The sequence below is a fragment of the Tasmannia lanceolata genome, unplaced genomic scaffold (genome assembly GCF_043159265.1).
Source record: "Tasmannia lanceolata isolate RefF3 unplaced genomic scaffold, GAP_Taslan_0.1 ptg000023l, whole genome shotgun sequence".
NCBI classification, from domain to species: Eukaryota; Viridiplantae; Streptophyta; class Magnoliopsida; order Canellales; family Winteraceae; genus Tasmannia; species Tasmannia lanceolata.
In genome coordinates this window covers 37,646,680-37,665,154 of record NW_027518700.1, presented here as the reverse complement: position 1 = coordinate 37,665,154, position 18,475 = coordinate 37,646,680, and the positions used below count along the sequence as shown (strand labels likewise).

The following is an 18,475-nucleotide window of genomic DNA, read 5'->3' as shown; positions in this document are numbered from 1 at the left end:
TATCTGTCTTTGACAATTACGGAAAAATAACTGCTAAGAAGAGGTGAAGACATATGACAATGACGAAAGAACTACTTTATATTACTCATGCAGGACACTTGCAAAATATTGACGGATTCCGAGCAGCTGTAGAGGAACAACAATTATGGAAACCTCTATCGATTGGAGGGCTAGGATCAACCTATGGAGACGATTTTACGGGCACAACCGATTGATGTTGTGTTCCATCACATGGACGGTTTGGATCAACCTATAACCCTCCATAGATCGGAGGGTTCGGATCAACCTATGAAAATTATTTTTGGGGCACAACCTATGTAGGCAGTGACCCATCTAATGGACGGTTTGGATCATCCTATGGTACGGGCCATACCGTACATTTTAATAAAGTGAGGAGTGCGATCATCAAAATACGGTGAGGAGTGCCATTATAATGCCATTATAAAATATGGTAGTGAGGATATTAGCACTATATATAATTTGAAACCATCGTTGTTACTTGGATGTTCCCACGTGGGTCGGGTTGAGGGTTCAACCCGAATTTGGGTTCGGTCGGGTTAAGCTTTTTCGCAAATCGGGTTGGGTAGGGCTGTCGGGCAACCCGACCCGACCCAAAACCCGAATTTGGGTTCCATCTGAAGAAGTTCTGCATATGTGTTTTTCTTTTTCAACATTGAAATAGTCTCCACAGTCCACAATGGACGGTTTGGATAATCCTATAGTGCGGGCCATGCCTTACTTTAATAAAGTGAGGAGTGTGATCATCAAAATATAGTAGTGCGGATAACATTTCCCTTTGTTAATTGTTAGTCCCTGTTTGGTTTGGATTTTGAGAACCGATTGTGAGTTAAAAACTGATTATTGATGACTCACTATTGGTTCTCAAAATCCAAAACAACCCGGCTTGAGTTGAGGTGGTCAACAATTGGTACCATATCAAATCGGGTCAACCCGACCCAACCCAACCCGAATTGGAAATTGGGTTGGGACAGGTTGAGGAAATTGCAAATCGGGTTGGGTCGGGTTGAACCCAGTCGGGATGGGTCGGGTTGGGTTGGAAAATATGGGTTCCTCGGGTTGGGTCAGGTTGAGACCCAAGTTGCACCCCTAACGATGACGAAAAAACTACTTTTCCTTATTCACTATGTGCGGGTCAATTTACGGAAAGTTTAATATTACGAATGCAGGACACCTGTAAAAATATTGACGAATTCTGGGCACCTTAAGTGGAACAACAATTATGGAAATCTCTATAGATTGGAGGGCTAGGATCAGCCTATGGAAATTATTTTACGAGCACAACCTATTTATGTTGTGTTCCATCACATGGACGGTTTAGATCAACCTATGATGTGGTTTGTACAATTCTATATAGTAGAAGAGAAAATCAGGGAATTTTTTGTAGAATTGCACGTCACTCTTTTTGACTTTTTTTAACAAAGGCAGCCATTCAACACAAATATTTTAAATCATACCCCCTCCTTTATGGTTTTTAACAAAGGCACCCATTAAAGCCAAATAATTTCAATCCTACCCCCCTCCTTTATGCTTTTTTAATAAAAAATCTATAGGGTGATCTTAACCATCCGATTTAAGAGGAACAACATATTATGGAAACCTCTATAGATTGGAGGGCTAGGATTAGCCTATGGAAGTGAGTTTTGGGGCACAACCTATTTATGTTGTGTTCCATCACATGGACGGTTTGGATCAACCTATGATGTGGTCCGTACAGTTCTTTGACGGCCCGTGCATCACACGGGGTTTTTTACTAGTATATATATATATATATATATATATATATAGAGGAATGAAAACTAAGGGAATTATTTCAATTTCTCCCAAAAATCTGTGAGAATTGCACATCACTTTTTTTGACTTTTTTAAACAAAGGCACACATTCAACCCACATATTTACAATCCTACCCCCTCCTTTATGCTTTCTAACAAAGGCACCTGTTAATGCCACATAATTTCAATCATACCCCCTCCTTTATGCTTTTTAACAAAGGCACCCATGAAAGACACATAATTTCAATCTTACCTCCCTCCTTTATGCTTTTGTGATAAAAAATCTATAAGGTGATCTTAACCATCCGATGTAAGAGGAACAACATATTATGGGAACCTCTATAGATTGGACGGCTAGGATCAGCGTATGGAAATGATTTCTGGGGCACAACCTGTTGATGTTGTGTTCCATCACATGGACGGTTTGGATCAACCTGTGATGTGGTCCGTACAGTTCTTGGGCCGGGTACGGGTCCAAGATTCGTGACCCGTAAATTTTCCCTGGTCATTTTGACCTGGCCTGTGTCACCCAGACCCCTACGGGTCGGTCAAACCCTCCCATATTTTTCAAAATCTTTTTGATGGGCCCAAAAATTAATCTCTTCAAATCTTTGAATTGATCTACCCCCCACAGTTGGTGGGCCCAAATATTAATTTCTTCAAATCTTTGAACGTGGTAGGCCCCACCTGTATTTTTCAAAATGAATTGTACGCACCACCCCATGATCGAAACCCTCCATTTGATAATCATAGCCCTCCGATTTAAAGAAAAACTGCATATTATGGAAACCTCTATAGATTGGAGAGTTGTGATCATCCAATGGAAATGATTTTTAGGGCACGACCTATTTGCATTGTGGCCCATCAAATGAATAGTTTCGATCATCCTATGGTGTGGGTCGTGCATTAACATTAAGGCCAAATTGTAGGCCCTACCCAGATTTTTCAAATTAAGTTTGCGGTCAACGCCATAGGATGATCCAAGCCGTCCATTTGATGGGCCGCGACGCAAATAGGTTGTGCCCCCAAAATTATTTCGATGGGCTGATCGCAACCCTCGATGTAGAAGGTTTCCGTAGTATGCAGTTTCTCTATTGTCTATCATGAGAAGCTAAATATAATGTTTTCCCACTCCCCGTGCATTGCACGGCGTGTCCCACTAGTATATATATAGCAAAAGAGAAAAGGAGGAAATTATTTGAATTTCTCCCAAAATTCTAAGAGAATTACACATCACTTTTTTTGACTTTTTTTAACAAAGGTACTCATTCAACCCACATATTTTCAATCCTACCCCCTCCTTTATGCTATTTAACAAAGGTACCCATTAAAGCCACATAATTTCAAACCTACCCATTGTCAGAATTATTTGAAAAAGTAAGTCATTATTTGCTAGCCACCTACTCCAAAGGCTACGTCTCGCCCATCCTTTGCAATTGTCTGTGTTCAGAGATTTGTCTATTTTTCAAATCATTATTTGCTAGCCACCTTCTCCAAAGGCTACGTCTCGGCCATCCTTTGCAATTGTATGTGTTCAGAGATTTGTCTTATTAGATGTGGTGAAAACTTCATGAAAATACTATTTCTTAAAAGGTGGCTAACAATAATAAGTACCCAAAGAAGCTAGCAATAATAATCATTAGGTACTAAAGTTTTTGAGGAACATTACGGACAAAATGCTTGAAAGTAACAAAATTACGGGATAAGTATCGAAACGGATACCTGTATATGACAATTATAGAAAAAATTACAAAGAAGAGGTAACAAAATATGACAATTACGAAAAACCTACTTTGCCTTTAAATTGTTTGAGGATATTACGAATTAAGGACGCCTTTAAAAATATTTACGAATTCCGGGCACCTTAAGAGGAACAATATATTATGGAAACCTCTATAGATTGGAGGGCTAGGATTAGCTTATGGAAATGATTTTATGGGCACAACCTATGGGCACAACCTATTAATGTTGTGTTCCATCACATGGACGGTTTCGATCAACCTATGATGTGGTCTGTACAGTTCTTTGTCGGCCCATGCATTGCACGAGGTTTTTTACTTGTGTGTGTGTGTGTGTGTGTGTGTGTGTGTGTGTGTGTGTATATATATATATATGTATGAGAAAACAGTTTCTACACACAAGTGTCGATAAGTTATTTACACACTAGCTTAAAATACAGTGGAGGGCATATTGTTTGGGTGATCCAAACCATTCATTTGATTAGCCCTCACATAGATAGGGTGTCCACAAAAAATCAGCTCCATAGGATCATCCCAACCCTACAATATGTGGAGGTAAAATGGACGTGTATAAACCTTCACAAATCTATCCATTTTTTGCCTCCACGGTTCGAAGCGTTAGGATGATCCTATGGGGCTGATTTTTTGTGGACACCCTATCTATGTGAGTGCCAATCAATTGAATGGTTTGGATCACCCAAACAATGTGGGCCGCAATAATTTATCTACACTTGTGTGTAGAAACTTTTCTCTCTCTCTCTCTCTCTCTCTCTCTCTCTCACTCTATATATATATATATATATAGCAAGCCACCTTACTTCTTCTTTTTCATCTTCTTAATTTTGCCCATAGATCTTTTTTTTTAGACTCCTTTTCAGATCAATTCCTCATGAGGCCATCCAAAGATGGAGAGAGAGAGAGAGAGAGAGAGAGAGAGAGAGAGAGTGAAAACCATCGGTGTTTATGAAATTATATACTGTTAGAATATGTGGTCTGATACCATGAAGAAATTAGGGATTTTCTATTATTCTTGGATATACAATACAATTAGCCCTAATGAGTGATTATATCGAACACTCAAATGGTTAAACATAGAAAGAGATAAACATAACCAAGGCAAGAGATAATTCTAGAAATCCTACCTAATAAGATTAGCCTAATTGCTAATTTAAGCTAGCTACCTAATCTAGCTAGGTTACCTAATCTAGCTAGGATACCCCATTCAAACCACTTGCCAATCTAGCACCATGGTGATCCAACGGTGTGAATTCAACACAATATGACTGAGATCTCACATATATTCTACCATATATGAAAGAAGGATGAAGTGAGGAAGATGATGTGCTTAGTGGGACCACCTGCACTTGAAACATGGCTTACATGATTGATGTCACCCACCAGATCTGCACTTTATTTCATTCACCGTGAATTTAAAAAAAAAAAAACATTTAAACAGTTTTGGAGGAAGCTATGATATTCCGAAAGAGATTTTATATGATGTGTGCGTGTGAATTCCAGTAATTTTCAGAGAGTAGAATGGCCCACTCTTAGGATGATCCAAATCATTCATTTGATGGTCCTAAACTTGAATAGGTTGTACCCTATAAATCATCTCCACATGATGATCCTATAATGTGCAGTCCCTCTACAGGATAGAGGGTTAGGACCATCCTATGGAGATGATTTACAGGGTGCAGCCTATTTAGTGGCCTATTAAATGAAGGGTTTGGATCATCTTAATAAGTGGGCCCTACTTTACGTTCTATAAAATACTGTACTTGATGCGCGCACATTGTATACAAATCTCATTCCCATCAGCCCAATAAATATGGCAAAGCACCCCCACTTTATTTTAAACTTTTAAAAGTTTATTTGTTTTGATTTTTGGTAACTTTAAAAATAATATCTCCAGTCAATATTATAATCTTAATAGCATAAATTAAGGAATAGCATGCGTGAAGTTAGCAAAATATTTAGGCCCTGTTCGTTTCAGATTGTGGCATCCGATGGTGAGGGCCCCAACCGATTATTGGCTCAAAATTAAACAATTTTGACTTAATTGAGATGGTGAGGGTCCTCCGTACAATGGATGTTGGTTTGCTATTCATGTTTCTGTTCAAGGGAATGTACAGAGATAATATATCTCTTGACTTAATTGAGATTATGTATGATGAGAAGTTGAAACTGAATTTCACATGAAAAGTTATAATATGGCTTGAATATATCGTAGTCTCATGGGTCAGTTGGATTTTCTTGAAGGCATCATCTTTCTGCAGGTTTCAAAGGAGAACAAGGTGAAAGTATATTAGTTCAGTAAAAAAAAGAAGCAGAGAACAAAGCTTTAAATTCTCCAAACATGTTATTTTCTACATCCATCATCCATGTCTCTCTCATCTTGTCAGTTATAATATCAGTTGCATTTGCATTTAATTTGACTTTTTCTTGAAAATGTTTTCATTTCTAAGAGAAAAGCCAAATAAAAGAGATGAAAATACAGTTAAGTTTTAAACAGACAGTGAAAATTTTGGAATAGGGGGTTAAGATAGCATTTCCCTGAAGATAAAGCACATGGTGCTCTTTCTTATTATGGAAAGATGTTCTTTTCTCCAAACTTTTTCAAACTTTTGCAAAATGTTCATAGTGATTTGACATTGACAGACCGACCTCATGAGAATCCAAAACCTAATTGGTTTGTTATTACAAGAGTTTGGCAAAATCCCACTACTTGGCTTGTGGCAATATAACAAGATCCACTACTTGGTTGGAAGGACATAAGATTACCTGACAGGAATCGAAGATCCAAAAGGAGATTGTTAGACAAAATCTCTAGTGCGTCCAGTTAATTTACATTGGGGCAATCCAAATCAGATCTTTGAATAAGGTGGGCCCCACCTGTACTTGATAAAAGCTCTGTTTAAACAGCTTTCGAAAATGTCAACACCTTTGGGCTCAAGAGATCTTCTAGGCCGTTAGACTTCCTTCGATTGGATGTACCGTTTTGAATCGATTCAAGCAGGGCTTTCCCACTACAAGAAAAGTGTTTATTACCGATGTTCTCTTACCGGCGTTCAACGAAAACGTCCCTAATTAGTATACATACACCGACGTTCATTAACGGAACGACGGTAAAGGGTTATTCCGCGCTACAAAACTCTCCCGCCCAAAAAAAGATGGCTTATGTATTTAGCGACTGTCTATAAACGTCACTAAAAGTCATATTTACCGACGCATGCTACTTAAAACGTCACTAAATAATTGATTAAGTTAGAGTAGGATTTTCCGACTTTTCTTGACCGTCGCAGATTAGAAGAACACCGGCGTTATTTTTGGAACGTTGGTGAAGGGACAGATTAAACTTTCTTGATCAATCGGGAAGCCCTCGAGCGCGTAGAAGAAAAACAGAGGTTGTGGGTGAGGGCTGCATGTTTCATGCCCAAAAAACATCAAGGAGCCCTAAAATCTCCTTTCTCTTTTCGAAGAATTTGGGTTTTGCTGAAATTCTACCCAAAAACATTGGGTTTTTCTTCCTTCGACCAAAATCGAGCCCTAAAATCTCTATTTCTTGTCAATTCGTGGTGGATTTCGACTTCAATCCCGGCTTATTGCCCTCGTTCTCATCTTCTCCACGGAAATCACAGAAAATCTAGGGTTTCTGCGTGTTGAGGTATGGTGTTTGTGATTTATGCTTGGATTTGAACCATGTCCATGTGCTTTGACCCTATTTTCGTGCCCTAACCCTGTTTCTTCATTTCCCTTTCATCTCCCACCATTTATTAGGGTATAATTTCTGATTTTCACTCTCCTCATCCACTGGTTCAATGGGGATAAGTGTTTTCCCTTTCCTTTGTTTCAAGATTTAGGCATAGCAGTTGGATTTCTTGCCCTAACCCTTTTTTTTCTTTTCTTGTTTATTCATTATCCCTTTCTTTGGTTATAAAAGCTTCTCTGCAATCTTTGGAAGGGGACAACTACGGTTTTAGAGAGGTGATCGACGGCCACGCAAACAGTTTTAGGTATTTTTCCTTTCTTCTCTGTAACTTTGGTTTGTGTTCTTTTCTCTTTTCTTGCATAAATTCTTTTTTCTTTCTTTCATTTGAGTTTTGCTATTAGGGTTTTGGTATTAGTGGAATGGATTCATGTTTAATTTTTTTGGTTCCTTTGTTGTTATGGAGGAGAGTGGAAGTGGAATAGATCCTTGATTGTTTTTTCGAACCTAAGATTGCAAGGGTTTATTTTCTGTTATTTTTTTCCACCCTCTTGTTAATTGATGCTTATAGGGTATGTACTTATGTTCTTTTTCTTTTAGTTTTGTTAGGTGAGTGTTAGCTGTGAAAGGCTACCTATATAAAGCCTTAGCACCTTCATTTCAGAGAAGCTTTGTCATTTTGAAATTTTAAATCAGATTTGGGATGCTGTAGAGGGAGAAACTTTTGGCCGGGAGTAGAATTTTCTACTGTTGTTTTTTGGAAGAAAGGGAATTGCAGGCAAGTGTCCTTGCCTTTCTCTTGGATTTTAACCCTTTCACCTTGTTGCAAGCAAGGTTCTGTGTTGTAGTTTGTGTTGAAAAACATTCAACTGTAAACCAATGTAATATTGACTATTGTAATGAGCAGCAGTCCACAATGCAAACCAGTCAGGAATAACTCATAAACTCATCATAAAAGTCAGCGAGACTTGGTTGCGTAGCTGTGAATGTCTGCAATCGGTTCTGTTGCAACTATGGCAAAGGAAATAATACTTCCCTGTAGAATCCCAATCTCTTCTTCCACTTCTTGCTTTTCAGTTTCGACTTCTAGGCTAGTAAACATTTCCGTGCTCACTAGCTCAACATCTCCTTTGTTCTCAATATATTCTTCTTCCTCAACATCATATCTGTCGCCAATCTCCTCCACAACCTTATTCTCACTAACATCAAGCTTATCACTCTCAATACCATCTTCATCTTTTTCCAACATGATAGTGTCTTCTCCCTCATCATAGCAATCCTCAGTTTCTTCTGACTGTCCGACGTCCTCATCAACATGGTCAATTTCTTCTTGCATATGCACTAATTGCCCTTGTTTTGGAAAGTCTCTAAAGTCATGGCCAAGAGTAGTGCATTCATTGCACTTAGCTAGATGTCTAACTGCTGTAATTACTGTCGAAGCAGCTGGAATTGCACCTTGTATCATCATGACTAGAAGGTTTGCCTAGGGACTGTTCTCCTTGTCTTTCTCAACTCATAATCATTTAATCCATACTCCTTCTGCTCCCTTTCTTGAAACACAAGTTTATTCAACTAGTTTAGTTGTGTATCCAACTGATCATATTTCTGATGTCAGCTTTGGATTTCAACTAGCATCTCATTCAACATTTGCTCGAGTGATTCAAAAAATCGTCTATGATCTGTAATTTCCTGGAGCCATTTCAAAACTGTGTGCCAAAGATCAACAAGCAAGTATACTTCTGGGATGAAGGAGCTGCTAGGGCAGCTTGCTAGTTCATTTTTGTCACAAATGAACTGAACTCTCTGCTGGTGAAGTTCTTTGAACAGTTCTTGGGCTGGTTGCTCAGATAAACAACATGAGCAGTTATTGCACAAAAGTCTGCTCTCAAATGATTCTAATATTAATGGCTAACATGAGCAGTTATTGCATACTGAAAATAATTATGCATGCCTATAATTCAGATGGGAACAGTTCAAGTGAACTAAGATGTCTCAAAACTAATTAACCTTGAAAACTTAGCAGCTTCTTATGACAGAAATATGCTACAAGTTTGCTCTCACTTGAGTATATAACTAAGTTAAAATCAGTAGGTTGCGGTCAGTGGAGGGGAGTTGCAGCAGGTAGATCCATGCCCAATTGTTCCGAGATCAAGTCCAGATCAGCTACATAAAAAATGATATTCAAGGCTCAACTCACCTTAGATCATAACTAGAACAAGGTTCTCGCAGAAAAATAGAATTTTGGATTTGAAATCCAACTAAAGACAAGCAGAAACTGAGAATAGCTTGAGTGGTGCTCGGTTTCACTAAATTCAACAGAAATTAAAATCGGATATGAGCAGCAGTAGGTCTAACGTTGTTGGAATCTGGTTTGAACTTTGATTATCAGAACCGACATAACTAATCTTTCCGGTTCTTGAATTGTAAGTTATAGGAAGATCAAGTGCTGTGATGATTTCGTTTTGAAGAGGAGATGAACTAAAACTTGTCAAAAGACTTGTTCTGCTCAAGATTCATCCAGATCTTTCGTTTTGTTTTTTGAAATGTATGATAAATAAGAGGATCTCACAAAAAACAATCAATTAATGAACAAATGTATGATGAAGAAATTGATGAATCCAAGAACCATAAAGACTATAATGATGATGGAGTCTCATTATTAATTTGTGATTTACATTCAATTTCAATAATTTAGTATTGCAAGAATTAAAGCTTTCAAACATATTTCTAAAAGACGGAAGTATGTGAATAAGAAAAAATTAATGAAATTTATTTCTTCGATGGTCATCCTTCTCTGTTTTAGGCTGCCTTCTTTCAGTAGAGAGTTGCTGGTCCCCAATGCAATAGATACTTATACTGTAGGATTTGCCCTACAGTAGCCAGCCTATTATCAGAATCACCTCTTTGGCATGCATGAGACTGCATATAGATCTTGTGCAGATGTTTTTATTCCTTTTCAAACCAACAATTGACCTATCTTTTATTGAATATGAAGTGATCAGATTTTTTGGTCTTGCATGAGGTCTTTTATTTGCTATAAAATAATGGATGAGTTCGAATCTGTAACTGTGTTTATTTTTTGCTGTCTTGTGCAGGACGATTCATATTTGGAAAGTTACATCAGTACCATTGGCGTCGATTTTGTAAGTATAATATGTATTATGTTCCTACATTTTCCAGAGTATCTATTTTCTCATATTATGACAAATGGTTGCCAACTTGCTTCATCTTTCTTTACCTCTAGAAAATTCGTACAGTAGAGCAGGATAGGAAGACCATTAAACTTCAAATTGTGAGTAACACACCTGTTAATTTCCTGGACCAAAATATAAACATTTTGAATTTATGACAATCAAATTGCCATTTATTGTGGTTAGTGGGATACAGCCGGACAGGAACGTTTCCGGACAATTACAAGCAGTTTCTACCGTGGTGCACACGGGATTATTGTAAGTGATGCCTCTTCTCCTTTGATATATACTCACCCACCTCATATATATGTGAAAAGTAAAATCACAAAGCATTTTTGGTCTTGTTTGGCAGATTGTTTATGATGTTACTGACCAAGAAAGCTTCAAAAATGTCAAGCAATGGCTCAATGAGATTGACCATTATGCAAGTGATAATGTGAACAAGCTTTTGGTTGGAAACAAATGTGACATGACTGATAAGAAAGTTGTTTCTTCTGAAACTGCTAAGGTAATTTTACTGCTGGTGCTACTTTTTTGCTTTTTTGTTCTTTCTTGTACTCTCTTATAGTTTTAGCGATCAAATATATTAAGATAATAGAATCCACCTTATTTGTTTGCATAGACTATCTTTGCGATATCCAAAGGCATTTGCAGATGAGATTGGGATCCCTTTCTTGGAAACAAGTACCAAGGACGCTACCAATGTAGAACAGGCATTCATGACCATGGCTGCTGAGATAAAGAACCGGTGAGTTTTCCCCATTGATTTATTTTAGCCTGGTAGTTACCTTTATGGTTTTGAAGTACTATATATGTGGTCTGCAATGGGATTGAATTGAGTGGTAGTGTTTTAATCTTTAAAAGGAAAATCAAGGTTATAAAAATCAAAATAAACTTGATATATGGGAATGATCATATTATATATGGTATTAGACTCTAGGGGGGCGTGGAATGGCATGCCCATATCAAGCTAGAAAAAAGCAATGACTGGATCACCATGTGAATTGTCTCCTATTGTTGTAGGATGGCGAGTCAGCCAGCCATGAATGCGAGCAGACCAGCAACAGTGCAAATGCGGGGGCAACCGGTTGTTCAGAAGGCCACCTGTTGTTCCACGTGATTCAACCCTTTTCCTCGGTCACATATTTGGGGACCTGCTTCCAGTTGAGATATGTTTTGAAGTTGCAAGCCGTGGTGACCAGCACAACGGGGGCGGGGGCTGCAGTCCACCTTAGTAGCAACCTTCATGTGTATAGAAGGAAATGAGGTACATTTGGTGAAGGTATGTGAGTGTAGAATTGGAAGCATGATCGGAAAGCCACTTTACATGGATACCCACACAGCTGAAACTTCAAGACTCCACTTTGCAAGAATTTGCATCCAAATTTCAGCGTAAATGAGTAAATAACACCAATTCTAACAGCTTAAGCTTGTGGAGTAATTGGTTGTTTAATAGAACCCAATAGCTTCTTAATATTAAAAAATCCATGTGTACAGCCAACCCATAAGAAGGGAAGCCACCCATGAGGGGGAGTGCTAAGTATAGCTGATTGAATAACACCAGCTCTAACAGCTTAAGTATTTGGAGTAACTGGTTGTTTCACAACTTCTAATAAATGACACTCTGTAGGTGAATAATGAACTACCAAGCACATTTAAAGCATACAGATTTCAGCAGCACAGATGGTCTTTTGGGCATTATACTATAATCCGTTTGTTTATGCAATTTGGTAGTCAAAATTGTAGTCATCCAATGTATATCCTTGTGCAGGGAACTGAATCATAATCAGCTCATTGGGCATATTGGTAGTCAAAATTGTTGTCCCCAGCTGAATTTGTTTAGTGTAAAGACTGAGCACGTTAGAATTGTCTCAGATATCACAAATTCCAGTGACTGCAGCTTAGGAAGTCGAGAGTTGGGTGGAATTCAACCCTCCCTAACCAGAAAATTTATGATCTGTTACAACTTCCAATAGACTACAGACCAGGACAGTACAACTGATTTTTTTCTCATGTTGGACAACACTCAATCAAGTGTCACATGCTGCTCAATGTGTTCATGATAACATGTCAGTTAGCTTAACCTTGAGAAAACTAGTATGTTGGGTTGTAGTTGAGTAATTGAAGTGCTTAATACAATAGGGAGGCATGTTTGGATCTTATCCCAGCTGCTAAAACTCTCATCACAATTGCTTAATACAAATAGTGGGGGCATCTTTGGATCTTATCCAAATGCCCATCTTTGAATAAGATCTCTTTAAATGATGAACCGTGTTTTCCTTTTGTCTTATGTGAAGATTTGGTTTTCTTTTTTGTGTAAGATATTCATGATGGTGGTTCCTTTTCTCTATGGGGTTCCATGGGAATGCTAGACATGATAGGTTGATCATAACCATTCAATCAATGGCTTGGAAAGGTAGCTTACTTTGTAAGGTATAACCGATCGCTCCCCTATTGAAAAGGGGTAAAGCCTAATAGTCACTGGTTCTTTTGTCGCAAATAATCAAGAAAATAGCCACTGATAGTAATTTCCCTTAAAAATAGATATGGCAGTACTAGTTATATAGTCATTGACATCCTGCTCACGACGAAAAACTAATCAAATTTTTTTTCATCTGTACAACTAATTAGATTCCTTTGTGTTTTGTACAGGATACTACAAGTCCTGGGAGGGCATTGGATCAAGAGAAAAATGATCATTTAGATCCACATAATGGAAATCGTGACTTTTTTTTTTTTTTTTGTTGCCTCTTTCCTTCTATGCTTCTATGGTTTATTTGATTTGGGTTTTGCTTTGCACAGGATACTAGAGGTCATGGGAGAGCTTTGGATCAAGAGAAAAGTGATCCTTTGGATCTACATAATGGAAATCGTGAGTTCTTTTTGTTATTTGTTGCTTCTTTCCTTCTATTTATTAGGATGTGGCAACACTATTGATATGATCTTTTGTCTCTTGAGTAATTGTTCATCTATAAGTGTATTCAAGATGCTATCTAATTGTACATCTACATTTATGATATGCATAATCTAGTGGTGGGTGGGGCCAAGATGAAGAAAAGACCCTTGAGGGAGATAACCGTCCATGGGGTTAAGCATGGTGGGGTTTATTTGGAATTGCCGAATTGGTATGCAAAAATCTCCTATTTCATACCAGCTTGTCCCCATTTGCACATGGGAGTGTTGCTTTGCAAGAATCCGACCTTAACCATTCCCAACTGTCATATATTTGCACATGGGAGTGTTGCTTTGCAAGAATCCGACCTTAAGCATTCCCACCTGTCATATTTTTGCAAGAATCCGACCTTATTAATTTACCTACAGTTCAAACTCATCTCCAGCTATAGATGGTAAAAGATTATCATTAAAACCATTAACAATCATGAAAGTGTAATTCATTTCAATTCGGGCAAATTGTATGTTTTATGTCACACTTTGAGTAATGCGGACAAATATGATTTTAGGTATAAAACATGGGCTGTGCAAGTATCATGCTGTTAGTGCTAAAATCTGTGAACACTTTGAATTTCCAAATAAAATAATATTAATGTTCAACATTCTATTTGATTCTTGGTTGATGCAATGCTGGGCATAGAATTCAAAGTTATGTCGTCGTTTTAATGTTTAAAAGCTACTGATATCAAACATTTTGAACCTATTTAAATAGTGAGGAATTATATGATGAAAGGTTGTATAAACACGTAAAGGTGGTACGACGGAAGTACCACCCTTGATATTTGATCCAACAGCAGCTCCTAAAAAAGTGAGCTGCTGTTATCAAGGATGGGATGATGGATACTTGTTTATATGGCCCTTCATCATATATTTTCTCTTAAATATTAACTTTAAAATCAGTGTCTCTATGCCCACATATTCATAAAATCAGCATTGAATGGCTTCGCATGTCCATTACTGAGGAGCCCTTGTGATCACTACCTTAGAACAATCAATAAAGACTTCAATCAGGTGAGGAGGCTTTTTTCTTTCACATATTTATGTTTTAGGATTGAGTTTTTATATGATGAAGGATCGTATAAAGCAGTATTGGAGTACGTTGGAGATCCCATCCTTGATATTTTGATCCAACAGCAGCTCACTTTTTGAGGCAAAAAGTGAGCTGTTGTTGGATCAAATATGAAGGATGGGATCTCCAATACCGCTTTATACGGCTCTTCATCATATAAAAACTCATGTTTTAGTACCTATTATCATCTCTTAAAGAAATCCTATTCAAATCCTTGTTTTTTTATTAGGACATTGAGCAAGGGATAGGGACCAAAACGGCTACTGAAGCAATTGACATTCTTGTGAAGTCATACAAGTCATCCATCACTTATCAACAAGTATCAAGACATACCCATAAAAAAAAAAAACAAGTATCAAGACACGAGATATGTAAAATGGTAAGCCCTGTAGTTGAACCTACTAGTATTCTAAAAGCCCATGGGTCAATTCATAACTTGTTGATGCCTAAGCAAGTTGACCCGGCTAAGGTTTTCCTAGACTTGGCTTGGTCGAAGAAGTTCTTTGCTGTTTTAGACAACTTTTTATGACTTTGGTCTAATTATATTTGTGCTAATGACATGCTTACAAGGGCCCATTTGATTTGTAGGAAGGAGGATCTTTGGAGATGAAGGAAATCCAAGCTAGTTTCCTTACTCAATGCGTTGGCCTCACCAAAAGATCCTTTGTGAACATGTACAGGGACCTAGGCTACTATTGGCTACATCTTGCAATTTACGTCGCAATATCTCTGTGCATTGGCACCATATACACTAACATTGGCTACAGTTTTGGGTCAATTCAGGTGGGATTTATTAAGGCATTTGTTTTATGTTTCTAGTTTACAAAGATATAATGATAGAAGTTTTTTAAATTTTTAGAAAATGATTCACCAAATGATCCTTATTTTGGTTTCGTTTTCTAAACAGTCATTATGTGTATTTTGGTATTTTACTTATGCTTTAAGAAAACTTGTTTTTACGTCTAAATTTTAGTTCCACATCTGTAAGTTTTGAAAACTTAATCCCCTTGAAATGAAAACACAAGCATATTATATCATGCTATAGAAAATCACCTACAACTCAAGAAAACAAGGATGAATATGTTAGCTCATATAATTTTGATTGGTTTTTATTTTTTCAGGAGAGAGGGTCAATGCTCATATTTATATCTTCATTCTTGACATTCATGACGATTGGCGGATTCCCATTTGAATGGTTGCACGAGATCGAACAACTATAAGCTATTGTATTTATCCATGTTCCACGCCAGTGTGATAATTTATATGGTTTTCTTCTTTTTTACAATCTTTGCTTGTAACTTTAGCTTGTTTACAATCTTCAATATATTGTCCTTGCTTGTAAATTTAGTTTGTTATATAATTATAATTTGTAAAGATGGTTTGTTTCAATGCCTTTGTAGTGTGAGGTTGTATAATAGGATCCCTATGTACATGTTACAAGTTGTATCTCCATTTGATGGACAAATTCAAAATAAAGGGATTTAGAAGAACACACATGATGTTTCTATATGTTGGAAAATAGAAGTTTAGAATTCAAATTGTTTGCTGGATTTTTTCTAAAACAGAAACTAATGCTTCATTGATTTATTATAGCTTCTTTCAGAGATTTTAATCCATCTCTAAGCATTTCTTCCATGTCTTTATTTAAATGGAATTCTTAATGATAAATTTAGTACTTGAGTTTGTATTTCTTCGATCCATGTTTCAGCCCTTGTCTTGGCAATAACTGTTAAAGTATAAAAGATAAATAACACCTTTCTCCAATAGCTTAAGCTTTTGGAGAAGTTGGTAAGTTAACATGGTATCAAAGCAGGGTGTATGGAGATTATTTCATGTTCTCAGGATCGTCGATCTATGGATTTTTAGATGAAGGGATGGAACCTTTTATATAATTTTGTTTCTTGTCATTGTTTTTGAAACGATGGATGCCATTATAGTGTCATTTAATGTCCTTTAAATAGTATTTTTTTAGTACTGTTGGATGTCACACTGAGGAAGAAGTTGTTGGTATATGGGTTGATTTTAGATGGAGATGGAGATAGTTGGTTTGATGATTTTTGTTTGGAGGACCTTCTTGGGTTTAATTTAAATGGAAATGGTGGTTTGATGACTTTGGATGCTTTTTTTTTCTATCGTTTGGATGCCAATATGTGTATATATATGTTACTTTCTTATGGTGGTACAGGTTTTATACAGGTTCATATTCACTGTGCTGCTTTATTTCCAAAAAAAAAAAAAATGCTAATCACCGGCGGTCATAAAACCGTCGGTGAATAATAAAAAGAAAACGCCTCTACATATTTTACCGACGGTCCAGAACGCCGGTGTATGTCATCTACACCGACGGTTCCAATGAACGTCGGTATAGTTTAAAGAGAAAGTCCTAATTTTTAGTCTCATTTACCGACGCTCATGGCCGTCGGTGTAAAAAAACCTTTACCGACGTTGTTAACAACCATCGGTGAATGTCCTTTTTCCGGCTCTTTCACCACTTTTTTACCGACGTTTAAAACCGTCGGTATAACATCATACAGCGATGGTTTATTAGAACCGTCGGTAAAAGGGTTTAGTCATGGTAGCATTACCGACGCTATGACAAACCGTCGGTGTTACGTTCACCGATGTTTTTACGACGTTTTACCGATGCTCGTGAACGTCGCTAAATGGATCCATTGGCTCGTGAACGTCGCTAAATGGATCCATTGGGCTAACCACTACCTGCTATAATCTAAAACACAATTTCCTAGCATGATTTGAAAAGTCATTTTAAATAGATGATAAGGCAACAAATGAAGACAACAACAAATCTATGGAAATTTAAATAATTCTCAATCTTTAAAGGTGAATAATTCCTTACGATAGATCCGAGTCATGAAATTAGAACTTTAGAATGGCAACCAACTTTGATTATTTTCAACTACTCATTTAATTAATATTTTAATGTTTATATATAGTTCTACAATGCGTTAGTAAATTTTAAGTTGCAAATTCTTTTTTTTCCTTAGGCACTGTTTGGATTGTAGGATTTTTTTGGAAAAGATTGGAAAGGAAGAAGTTTTCTAAAATTTCATGCTTGTCAATTGTTTAGTTACAAAGGGAAAAAGCGACTTGATCCACTGCAGTTCAAGTTTCATTTACATGGACCTGTAATTTATAATGACATCCCTAAAATTTACAATTTCCCTCTAAATTGTGGAAATAAAAAAAATTCCTATGAAAAGGTTCTCTCAGGATTGATTTTTCCTGCAATCGAAACATGGCCTAGGATCCATTTGGATGTGCATCATATAGAATTAGAAGTAAAGGAAAATAGATTCTCATGGAGTATTTTTGGGGAAAGGCCAATTTACATTAGGGCCCAACAAATGAACTGTCTCTATAATGGAATAAGGTGGGCACCAATAAATTTTCTAATAAATATGCGTTATATCGTGCTTTGTTTGTACGTTGGTCACATATTTTTTTGAAAAGAAAATAGACCGAGGCCTGCTTGGTTAATGTTCTATGTCGTACCACAAAAATCATCTTCATAGGATGATCTTAAATGTTCGATCGGTAGGGATATCTATATGGTGTAGTTTATTTACAGATTAGAGGGTTAGGGTCATCCAATAGAGATGATTTTTGGGGCAAAATCCTGTAACATTGAGGCCCAACAACTGAATGGTTTAGATCTTGAAACATGATGGGCGTCAATGTATTTTTCAAAACATATGCTCACATACGCAATGGGGCCCGCCTATTATATGAATGTATGCATACATCATGTAATGCATATTTTTTAGAAAATTCATTGGGTCCACCTTGTTCGAATATCCTAACCGTTCATTTGTTGAGCCTTTACATAAATAGGACATGCCCCAAAAATCAGCCCCATCTGATGATCCAAATCCATCAATCTAATATGATGACACAATATATCAACGGTTCAAAGAGTTGGGAATAACCTGGGGAGATTATTTTTTAGGCAAGGTCTATTTGCATTGGTTCGCAACAAATGAACTGTTTGGATTTTTGAAAAAAGTAG

At 37.1% G+C, this 18,475-nt stretch overlaps 1 protein-coding gene across 14 annotated transcripts; it reads left to right on the top strand.

Annotated features, from left to right (window-relative positions):
* Positions 1-6,523: 6,523 nt before the first annotated feature.
* LOC143856107 (ABC transporter G family member 1-like) lies at positions 6,524-16,559 on the top strand. Of its 14 annotated transcripts, XR_013238110.1 has the most exons (13): positions 6,533-7,194; positions 7,471-7,543; positions 10,332-10,379; positions 10,481-10,528; positions 10,614-10,685; positions 10,780-10,935; positions 11,050-11,175; positions 11,451-13,299; positions 13,459-13,552; positions 14,366-14,390; positions 14,678-14,827; positions 15,037-15,231; positions 15,570-15,837. XR_013238110.1 is itself a non-coding variant. In XM_077366179.1 (12 exons), exons 8-11 carry the CDS (start codon positions 13,141-13,143, stop codon positions 15,666-15,668), a joined length of 603 nt encoding a protein of 200 aa, XP_077222294.1. In that variant the 5' UTR covers positions 6,739-7,194; positions 7,471-7,543; positions 10,332-10,379; positions 10,481-10,528; positions 10,614-10,685; positions 10,780-10,935; positions 11,050-11,175; positions 11,451-13,140; the 3' UTR covers positions 15,669-15,674; positions 16,262-16,559. The 14 variants fall into 14 exon arrangements, 5 of the variants coding, with proteins under 5 accessions (XP_077222294.1, XP_077222295.1, XP_077222296.1 ...); XR_013238106.1 differs by having other exon boundaries at positions 6,526-7,194; positions 13,459-14,390; XR_013238108.1 differs by having other exon boundaries at positions 6,529-7,194; positions 14,366-14,827.
* Positions 16,560-18,475: the final 1,916 nt, after the last annotated feature.

Excerpts from the sequence above, each read along its gene's own strand:
- LOC143856107 (XM_077366179.1), top strand. The coding sequence starts at position 13,141 with ATGGAAATCGTGACTTTTTTTTTTTTTTTTGTTGCCTCTTTCCTTCTA. Across the intron at positions 13,300-14,677 it reads GGATCTACATAATGGAAATC|GACATTGAGCAAGGGATAGG; the intron begins GTGAGTTCTTTT and ends TTTTTTTATTAG. Across the intron at positions 15,232-15,569 it reads ACAGTTTTGGGTCAATTCAG|GAGAGAGGGTCAATGCTCAT; the intron begins GTGGGATTTATT and ends TTATTTTTTCAG.